The sequence below is a fragment of the Patagioenas fasciata genome, chromosome 4 (genome assembly GCF_037038585.1).
Source record: "Patagioenas fasciata isolate bPatFas1 chromosome 4, bPatFas1.hap1, whole genome shotgun sequence".
In the NCBI taxonomy this organism is placed as follows: Eukaryota; Metazoa; Chordata; class Aves; order Columbiformes; family Columbidae; genus Patagioenas; species Patagioenas fasciata.
Window position 1 is genome coordinate 41,487,685 of NC_092523.1, and position 11,469 is coordinate 41,499,153.

Sequence of the window (11,469 nt, forward strand, 5' to 3'; positions counted from 1 at the left end):
CACCTGGTTCTAACCTGAATAGTTAAGATTTGAGGAATGGAAAAGGAACAGTTCTGAAGATAACTATTAAAGAGCTTATACAAAAAAAAAAAGTGAGGAACACACCCAAGAAACACTTTTTTTTTTGAGCTAAGGATACCTAGAATTATCAAACATGTTGTTACATATATTCCATTACGACACATATATAAATACCTATTCATAGCTTATTGAAAAAAAAAGTAGTAAAGCCTTACCATTACAAAACACTTGCATCTCCTACCAAGTCACTAGTGTGTTTCGTTACAACCACAAAATAGACACAATGAGAGACTTCAAGAAACAAAACCGAATGGTCTCTTGAAACTGCAGTTCTCCTACCTGAAATCAGGCCTAGTAAAGAAGCAGAAACTGCATCTGTAATACCCTTCACATTCCCAAGACTTAAAAATTTACCAACTGTAGGTAGTTCAGTCACTATTGTCTTGTACACCTGGATTTCCTCCCAGCTGTGTGCATCTGTGTTAAGCATTACTTAACCTGATGATCGATATTCTGTGCAGCTGTGCCTGATTAGAGTACTGGGGCATCACACTCTTTATTATAGGAAGACTATGGTGGAAACATAGCTTATTACACGGTTTTAGACTTCAAAGCTTTTAAAGGCTGTAAAACTGGATAAGTTTTGTGAAGTTGTAGACATCAAGATCACTGGGTTTTTTTATAAGTGTATTGTAGTCGTATTTGTTTCTATATTTTCTAAAACCAGTTCTGGATTACATGCCAGAAATGTTTCTAGGTGGGGATTCTAGCTCCTTGATACAATGAAATTTAAGTAAACAACACTTATGAGAAGATAAAGAGTTATAATAAGAACAGATTCCTTAAGGCAAAGAAAGCATTCTCTGTTCTTGACATGTAGTATGTAGGAAGTGTTGTGGTTTGTTTGTTTTCCTTTGAGGGGGTGGGGAGGGGCAGTTTGTTCGCTTTGCTGTTGAAGATGGAAGAGAATACACTTTGCACAAAACGTTTCAATATCCGTTGTGCTACAGAATCTGGGTGAACAGTCATAACTTACAGTTCAAAGCAGACCTCAGAAGTAATTAAATATTCGGGTAGTGAGGAAAATGTTGAAGAGGTCCCAGTAGGTATGTGCTTTAGCTGGCTCAGTGCTCACTTGGGTATTTTAAGTACCGCACTGTTGACGTGCTTTGAAGGGGAGCTACTGACTGATACAATGGTTGTGAGAATAATATAGAAAATTTCTGTTTCAACTTATACTTTATATGCTTTAGACCTTCTTTAGAAGACACATATCCTAGAACTTCTCAAACTAGCCTACTTTGCTATGTCCTAAGATTAGAATCTGGGTTGTTCAGCAATGTTAAAATTGTTCTGACCAGTGACAAAATCTTTGTTGTTAGATATTCAATTTTCTGCTAGTAGAACTAGTAAGTTAGGGATTTAATTTTGAGGAAATCTAGTGGTTCTTGAAATTTAACTGATTGTTTTCTTGACTGATTCAACCCTAAGATTCTAGTTAAAGTCCTTCTGTCAAAGTTTATGTATTTTACCCTTGTAGAACAAAGCTACTTTAGTGAAGATTAGTCACTCAAACTATAATACAGTTTTTACTTTCTATATGATACAGCTATTAACATCCAAGGAACTTGAAATTTAAGAGACCTTCTTAGTCACAAAATCTTCGAATATAAACTTTGTTCTTACACTACATTTGGTGGTTTCTTTGCTTACAATAAGATTCTGTAATCTTGTTATCCTTAGCCTCGTAAGAAGGGTAGCAGATTAAAGAAGAAGTCTACCTTGAATTTGGATAGGTTGAAGACTTTGGAAAGTTTAACTGCAAGAAAGCTATGAAAAGGGAAGAAAGCCAGTTATAACAATTATTGGGTTCCAGTTTAAAATGTGATGCACAGAAAAACAGTAAAATGCTAAACAGTCTGAAATATCTAAGTAGCTTCTTTTGAAGGCCTTTTGCTCTGCTGTAGATGACTTGGATGAATGCATGGCCACCAGTGCTTTATTCTGCCTCAATATCAGCTGTGGTTGTTATTAGGCTGGACAACTTATTGATTGCTGGGAAAAACAACAACATAGTGCTTTTTTTTTTCACCATAAAACGTGTATTATTTTATCATGACTTTAGGAACTACAGCTTCTGGTTATTTTCCTCCCAGCTGAGACAAAAAAAAAAAACAAAAAGCAAACCCAAACCCACAACAAAACAAAACAAACACAACAAAAACCCCACAACAAATAAACAAACCAAAAGCCCACAAACAAACAAACACCCCCTCCCACCCCCCACCAATTGCTTTCTACTTTTATCACACCGTATAGAGTTCCAGAGATATTATTTGTAGTGGCTATGTTATTGAAACTGGCTTTTCTGGGAAAAATCAGAACAACCGAAGCCTGAGTTCTGCAGATTTTATTGCTGTGTGCAAATGTACAGACTGTAGTAATCTTTGCTTATGCCTATATACGCATCTCCTGTTCAGTAAGTTTTGCATGTGCTAAGTGGCTGGATATTATGCCTCACAGACCAGGTAACTGTTCAGCTTGTTCTATAGCCCTTCTTTTGGCAATAATGTCAATATCCATTTCTGTCTTCTACCTATTCAGCACTTTTCACAAAACGTTTAATGCCAGTTTCCTCCGAAAACAGTACGTAATTAAATCCAATTCATATGATAATGCTCCAAAGATTTTTTTCAAAGGCATTACAAATCAGAAATTCAGACTATTGGAACGGTTTTCTAAGTACAGTGCTTTAGAAAACTACATTATTTTAATTACCAAAACACATGAGAATGGTTAACTAATATTGTATCATTGATATTTGAGTTTCTTTCTTTAGCCATATAAAAATCAAATTTACAGAAATGTTCCTAAAAGTGACACAAACAGCAAGCATTCTTCACTTGCTCTGCAATACATCAGTGGTTTTCAATAGGCTTATGTTTTTCCACTGCAACATATTAGCTGTTTACTGGATATTCAGGATATACCATAAAACTCTTTCAGCTCCAGCAAGATAGGGTGTGATGTGAACAGGTGATATTACGTAACTGTTCAGAAGTTCCTAGTAATGTTGTTATAGTCTAGAGTCCACCACTAATTTTTGTACATACTTTCTTATCTTCTAAAGGAGAGAATCCCCTTCTTTCCCCAAGATTCAGAGACAGGACTTTGCAGTCTAACCCAAACATCGCGCAAGTATTCGCCATGTCCTTACACGGTGAGCCCGGTCTCTTTAACCACTGAACGAATCTTGGCTTTTGTTCTGTGAGCTCCCCAGCAGCGCTCAATAGCGGCGGGTTCTGCGCTTCCCCCTTGTGGGGCCCAGCCCTCGGGAAGAAGCCCGGCCTGGCAGAGCCCAGCCTGTGCTGTGTGCGAGTGACCTCTGCAGCACGGCAGCGTCATTACAGCAAGGTCCCGCTGGAGAACTGTATTGACTGCCAAAATGAACAGTTTTTTGAGTTACAGCTGCCGTATTTTTCTTCTCTTGAAGATCTACAATGAAATAGAGGCTAAAGGGGAAACGCATTTTTAGTGGAAAATTTTTAAAAGTAATTTTTTGTTAGTAAGCAATAGGTCTTCGAGTATATTCATAATTTTGTGTGCTGTTGCCAGATGGAAATTTATTAATAATTACTAAATAAAACCAACTTGAGAGTGGACCATGCAAGTGTATGAACTGACTGTCAAGGAGCTTTGCAAGACACTGAGAAGCTGGCATGAAGCAAATTTGTTATGATTCAACAACGGTTGTATCTGCAGACTAATAACATAGCACAATTACGGGTTTCAAAAAAGCAAAATAAACCAAAAGTTACAAATTAATTGATACTCCTGAGTTTACTTAAAAGTATAGTGAATTTTAAAATCATCTATTGTGTCATGACTCATTCTGCTCAGTGATCAAGATTTGCCTTCTCCTTTAATGATTCTGGAAGAGTTTAGATTCAGAAAAACAGAGTTCACATTAAAATTTAAAAAACATAAAGCTTTTTCATACATTTCTTGTACATATCTTGATATTAGCAGCCACTGTAATGAATATAATGATGTAAGAGACCTAAGGAAAAAAACTTCATAGCTTGTACACAACTTTCTAGTTCAGACAATATTTATGTGTGGTCCTGGAATTGTATCACTGAAGACTGATGGTCCACCAGATAAAATAAGAGCAGTGAGATACCGAAGCATTACAACAGTGCATCTTTGCTATTAAAACACTGTAACCTCATTGCTGCTGTCAAGCTCACGTAAACTGCCTGTATTTCATAAAAGAAAGAAATAACTTATAATTGGTTCTGAATAGAACTGTACTTGTACCAATGGCAGGAAATACAGAATATGTCAGTCTGATATCACTAGTAAGGTTTTTTTTGTTGTTGTTGTGATATGAAACTAAATGCCGGTTGACCCTAGGCTCAATGTAATGGGCATTTAGTAATTCTGGTTTTAGAGATCCTCCACGCCTCTGCGCTGTCTATTCTAAGATCATTTTCATCCCACAAAATAAATCTTGTAACTGATAGATTGATGGTGGCGAAAACAGTGTTTCATATGACTTGATAAGTAGTATTCTAAAATAAACAAACAAACAAAAACCCACCAAAAAAATCACCAAAAAACCCCCAAACCAAACCACAACTTCGTGTCTCTTGCTTTCTTAGTAAGAAACTTTCTTAAGAATGTTTGTGTGTTTTTAAATTTTGTTGACAAACGTCTAAAATTTTCAAACTGACAGCTCTGTTTATTCCTGAACCAAGAGGTACAAATTCTAAAAATATGATAAAGACTGATTTCAAATGAGAAGATCAGTTACGGTATGTATGAAGATACTGTTTAGTGATGGATATGAATTCCTAAGCCTGCATAGCTGTGAGACCTATACATGCAACTGTCTGCAAGTAATCAGAGGTAACTCAATGCAAAATATTAGTAATTTCAAAGTGTTGAAAGACTTCACAGCAAAAGATACAAATAAATTTAAAGCACAACAAGTGTTACAGGAGAGTGATTACTATGTTCCTCTAGGAAAATGTTGAGAACATTCAAAGAGTCTTCAGATGTAACTAAATAATCTTGAAGGAAGCTCTGAATGGGGAACTACAAATTCTATCCTGCTGAAACTGGTCTTTTGGGACAAAATTTTCCTTTGAGAACGTCGAATATGCTTAGTTGACCTTAAATGAAAGTAGGTTGTGACGAACTCTTAAACTAGAGGTATAATCTAGCCACATGTGTGTTAGGCAATCATATTAGCATTAAGGCTCAGACCTGTGGAGTGGCAAACACTGTTTATGCAGTTCTGGGTGAGCTTGATTTCTATTAGCTTTACAAGGAAAGGAAGACAGTGGAAGGTATTATGAGTTTTTCGTATTAAAAATAAAACATGTAAAAACAAACTTATGCAGCAGTCACTCTATGTTTTGTCATTGAAAAAAGCAAGTGCACATAAATGTCACTACAAAGTATCGAAATAAGTTTTGAAATGGGGAACATCTTTATATCTTCTGGAAATGTCTCACACAAGAGAGTACTTGACTAGATTTAGAAAGTTTTAGGTTATCTCATAGTATAGACCCCCAAATCCCATTGGTATGGGGCCTGGAGACATTCTAATTAACTGAGAGTAAAAACTGTATCAACTGCCTGATATATGCTCTTCAGGGGCAAATTGTGAATTCTTTCACCCAGATTAATGAGGTGACTGTCACACAGAATGTTGTTAGAGCTAATTCTGTTTCTAAATTTGCCATGTGGCTCTTCAATCAAGTAGAACTTCATTTCCCAAGCAGAAAATAATGAAACACTCTAGAGAAATGAAGAGGTCAGAATCTGTTATTCCATGTGTTTACTAACCCCTGTGTGATCCACTCTTATGTGATTACCTCTAAGAAGGTTCACTGTGATACTTGGCATTGAGTATCTTCTCCAATCAGAAGATTATATCTGGTGCCTTGATCAAAAGGCACATGCTTACCTGACATCAGGGACTGGGTTGCCAGCAACTCTGCACTCCAGTAGTACTTTATTTCCTTCAGCAACTTCCTGGCTCCGGAGCTTCTGAGTGAATTGAGGTGGTGAAGTTCGATTCTCTTCCATGTTGATGAAAGGATGGCAAAGGACCACTTCACTCTGAGTGACCTTCTCCTTTTCAGAAAAGTGCTCTCCATTCAGATGAACCCCAGGTAATATTGCCTCAGGCTCAGTATCTTGATGTGGCTTGTCAGACTCCTGACTCACTGAGGTACTTATGGGTAGTTGTTTCTTTTTAGGAGACAAGTATCCACTGTCTGGAGAAGAAGAGTCCCCATCAGGACTGCGGCCTCGTGTCTTTGCTGCCTGTCTAAATATAGATGACAATTCTTCTATGAATGTGGCAGCTTTGTCACATAGCTTGTTCCTGAAAGGAACTTCTTCCTGGGATGCAAGTTCAGGTGTTGGACTTGTCTCAGGTACACCTGGGCCATCTTTCTCTGGATGTTTCAGGCTTCTAATGAAGCTGGGACTAGCAGTTAGCAAAGGTGAGGTGCTTGTTTGTCTCCTGGGAACCGCGACAACACTACTTGCTGTTTGAGGTGCAATGGATTGCTCTTTCCACTTCCTTGGGAGAACGTCACTTACAGCAGATGAAGTCAGACTGCTTGCTTGAGGCCTCTGTACAGCATCTTGCTCCTGAAATTTGGTACCCCTGAAAGAAGAATTTTCTGAATTGCTAGAAAGAAAGGTGTTGAAATGAGTAAACTCTGGTGCTGCTTTCTGATCCTCTTTCATGGAACTGGCAATGGCTTCCCGAGCTATGTCAAGGCTCTTGCATATTTCCTCTTGGGTAAGGAAGGCAGAAAGTTCATTTGAAAATTCCCCATTCTGTGTGTCTGGTAGGGAATCACAGAAATAGTCATGATAGGATGAAGCTTCTGACATATTTTCAGGATATCCCTTATTGGTGCCTTTCTCTGCACAGTAAACTTTCTTCAGCATCAAAGAAAGAGGCAATGACTGGCTACAGCTTCTCTCTTGCATCCTGGAAGACACAAATACAATTAAAAAAAAAAAAAAAAAGAGAACTTGTTAATATAAATCCCTGTTATGGCCTGGTTCCCGTAAGCTAGACACAAAACCTGGAGAAGTGCAGAACTCAATGATGCATGAAATACCATAAATCTTAATTTCTGTTAGAATGGGCCAGGGCTGCAAATTGTCTAGGTGGAAATGAGAGTACTTAAGAGTAATATTTCTCATGCATCTTCCTTCAGAACTATGAAGACATCCTTTGTATACTGCCTAGCACAAAGCTGAATTCCACCGGGCCAATCTGAGTGATTTGTTATTTCACATCTGATTGATTATTTCATATCAATGCTATTGCACTTTACTTTTCCTGGTTTTAGACTTTTGATGATTTGGAGAATATATTTACTTTTCTCATACCTTTAATACTGCCTTTCAGTCACTAAACCATCAAATTCCAAGAGGAAAACTTTGGTCTAATTGAAACCATTTTGACAATCTACACAAGTATGTCTGGATTAGAAATTCCAAGTTATCCTTCCTGTTTAAAGTTACTAATGTTTTTAATACTAATTGTCTTCTTTCATTAATGATTTAAACTTGTTACCTTTCAAAACAACTTAGTAGCACTTTTCTCTGCACCAGTAAGTGGAACATCCAACTACCACATGCTAAAAATAAAACACGAAAGAAATAGGTTTCACAACCTATGTGTCACCCTACACCATGTAAGTGTATAAAGCATATTATGCATATTCTGTACCAGTTTCACAAAGTACAGAAGCATCCATACATCTCCAGTTTTCCCACATGATTTTAGAATGAGTGTTCTCTGTCTCTGTAAAGCCAGTAAGAAACAGGTAACCACATTTTTCCCAAGGGAAGGATCTACCTGAAACTCTTCTTATAGAAATTTATTCGTCCTGCTGGTCACTAGATTGTGAGTCATCTCATCTTAGAAGCAATGGTTACTTCTGTGATCCATTTAATTAAGTTGAACATCGGCTTTTTAAATAACGCTTGAAAATTCACTTACAATAATTTCTATGAGATTTCTTATGCACAAGGTTTTTAAAAATGTGTGTTATCTCTATGGTCTAAACCATTTCTCCACTGATAGATAGGTGGCTTGATGGTCAGGAGATGCACTCGGATGTATTTTACATCAGCTTGTGAAAGCTCCAATTACCTTTAGTCACTTCACCAGGGCTTACCCAGCATGTAGTCATTAACTGACTGAGAGATTACTGGAATAGTTGGCCTGGCATATGCATCTCTTGATATGCCTGCTTGTCTTGCCAACAGATCACAACTCAACACATAAAAGAGAAGTATAAGGGAACAGAAACATTTTAGGACTTGATACATGTTTTTACAGAGTACAGTGATAGGCTTATTCTTTGGGATTACATTTTTCTTTCCTTTTATCTGTGTTTACAGGGCAACAAATTTAGCTACCATGGCAATCTCTTGTCAACAGAATCTAAAAAGGTATATACAGTATAAATGACTACCACATAGCAGCTTTAAAGAATGAATTTGAGAAGCCAAGCAAACAGTTGGTCTAGAGGCTCAGCTGTTACGGCATAAACTGGACAGCTGCCAGAGAACCACGTGTTGAACCTGGAGAGTTTCTGTCTCCTTAATCTTAGTTATTTTTTAACACTTTGTGCTAAAGTGAACAAACACGGTGGTTTACTAGTTATACAACTTGTAGATATCTGTGATTCAAATGATATATTTATTTAAATCTGATTCATACTGGTTCCTAGCTTGCTCACATCTCAAAGTGACACATTACATACTCAGATAAACTTCTTTGACTTCCAAGACCAAGCTGCTCTGTTGTTTCAATGGGTTATGGGTCACAGAACAATTTAACCTATTGCTAGCCACCTGACATGATGATTAAAATGAATGTATTATGAATGATCGTATCTCCATGTACTACTCAGTTTCATGCTGTTTTGTCACTCATCAGAAAAATATTACAGCTACATATGTCATAATTTTCAAAGCACAATACCTAAATTTAGGTAAATCAACCAGAAGCTGGGTATTTAGATAAAGATGATAAAATTAAACATACACTGGTTATTGGAAATTTCTAATGCTGATAAGCCTTCTTGGTGAGAAAGGTCTGATGACTAAAAATGGATTTGTGTGTCTAGCTTCGGACAGCTGAATGGAAGCTTCCAGTATAAAGACTTTTTTTCAGCCACACTGTAATACATAAAACCACTATTCTTTTAGAGCAACTTGCAACCACAGTGAACTGGAGATGAAGTATCGCTAGCCATATCAAGTAGCATATAAGATCATAATTAGAAATTTCAAATGCTATTTCTAGCTTCTCCAAGTTACACTACAATGTATTTATAACAGTTTTCATCATCATTACTCATTAGGTAACCTGCAAAGCCATATACCATATCATTTAAAGACATAAACATAGAATACAGTGTTGCATGCAGATCAGCATGCAGTTGTGCTTCCAGCATTATTACATGTAAACTATTTATGGGGTAGTATTTGCTGTATATTTAAAAATTACTGACAAGTAAATACACATTTCAATATCACACTAGTTAAATATTTACGCAGAAAATAATATAGATGCCCTAAGGAATAGTATGAAAAAGAGTAAATTCAAAATTTACTAGATTACAATTTACAAAAAGAAAACAATTGAATAATCAATCAAACTAATAGATTGAAGAGATAAATAATGAAATATAGAAAATCACAGAAAATCAAAGGACTCATTTCAAGCATAAGCATCTTAAATTTGCAGAACCTGTCCAATGAAAAATTGCTGCTTAAAAAAATATAACCCTAAGCAAATCCATTCAAATGAATAATATGATGAAAGAAGAGTATCTAGTAAGTTTTTTTAGAACAAAAAAGTCACATACTTTTCCTCTGAATTTTGAAATCCTGCAAAATTACTCCCCAAAGTACAATAACTAAATTTAGCAGAAAATATAAAACAGACCTTAGAATGAATGGGCCAATATGAAGAATCTCAAGTATAATTAATAGCAGGTAAAGTTGCTTTTTTCCTTCTTTATCTAAGTAGGCTTAAAGTGGCTCCAGCTATTCACTAAAGATTGCTTGGTCCTTGGTAAGCATCGAGAAGACTGTGGCCTGTGTGTTACATCTGTCCTCTGTGACTATGTAATTCTTACCCCACTCATCTATATTTGGTAACTGAACTCATGTTTCAGCAGACTGCCGCTATCTGGAATTCCAGCAGAAGCAACGTTGGACCTGGAAGTGGCACAAAGTTCTGTGCACTTACTACTCAGAGAGTCGGAGAACTTAATCTAAATGAGCAACTTAATTTAAATGAGCAATTTTTATCGTATTTAGCACAGTACTTTTGGTGGTTTAAAAATATTATTCTGGAATTTTAGGATGTGAATCTCGCTCGTTTACAAAGGGCCTACCTCCACAGGTCAGAGAACACAGTGTGTGAAAGTTAATTTTTGAAAAATAATGTATTTCTACAGCATTTTGTCATAACCGATTCCTAACTTTTAAACTGTTTTTATGACAATAAAGAATATGCTTTTTCTACTAGAAGTGGTTTGAAACTAATAGCTTCCTTGTGTACCTTAAAAATCCTTCCAGGACAAGAAAAATCATGGAATCATTTAGGTTGGAAAAGACCCTTAATATTTTTAGAGTTATCAGCAGAAATGGTACCTCTTTTTGTAATAGTAGATAATTATTAATCTTATACTACACTGTATAATTAAATTTACCTCTTGAATTTTCACATTTCAAATGAAGTGATCTTATAATCAGAAAAGAAGTATCTGCCTCAGAAACGACACACACACATACCAACACTGAAAAAACACATATGCTCTAAAAAACTGCACAACTGACAGATATATTAACACTAAAACAATCAAAATGCATTTCTGGTTTCTATAGCCTTGTAGATTTTAAAGAGTAACACAGTCAACCGTCCTTTACTTACTTCCAAGGAAGTCCTTTCACCTCATTAAGAACTCCCGTGAGAGTTTTTTCTAAAGGAAGAAAATCTTTCCGTCCAAGAGCACACTCGTGCCTTTTCAGGCACATCATTTCCTTTGAATGCTCAGCGAAAGGAGGACTAAACTTCAAGACTACTCATTTTATCTACAGACTTTATTACATAATCACAAAACCAATATGTAGGTAGGATTGTTTCTGCCAGATCACAGCCTGTTGGGAGTCAAATTCTCTAGACTAGATAGGAGAAACTGTAGCTCCAAATGGGTGTTACAGACCTCCATCCCCTCTGCCACCGTTCATTATCTGCTTTCTGATCTGAATTAATTTTGTTCTTATCTCAAGGTCTTCTAAACATTGCTGTGCACTTTTAATGAAGTTTATTCCTTGGTAACAATGGAAGTGCAGTGTACTCGCTGCTGTGACACGAGCATACAA

The 11,469-nt window shown here is 36.5% G+C and overlaps 1 protein-coding gene across 6 annotated transcripts in view; it reads right to left on the reverse strand.

The window, feature by feature from the left end:
• The window catches only part of PALLD (palladin, cytoskeletal associated protein), a 194,994-nt gene extending 184,812 nt beyond the window's left edge, over positions 1-10,182 (reverse strand). For all 6 annotated transcript variants that reach the window (XM_071807712.1, XM_071807713.1, XM_071807715.1 and 3 more), the window contains exons 1-2: positions 10,025-10,182; positions 5,999-7,042 (exon numbers count right to left, since the gene is read on the reverse strand). In XM_071807712.1, the coding sequence (XP_071663813.1) occupies positions 5,999-7,041 (1,043 nt within the window). In that variant the 5' untranslated portion in view covers position 7,042; positions 10,025-10,182. The remainder of the gene's footprint in view (positions 1-5,998; positions 7,043-10,024) is intronic.
• Between the last annotated feature and the right edge of the window lie 1,287 nt (positions 10,183-11,469).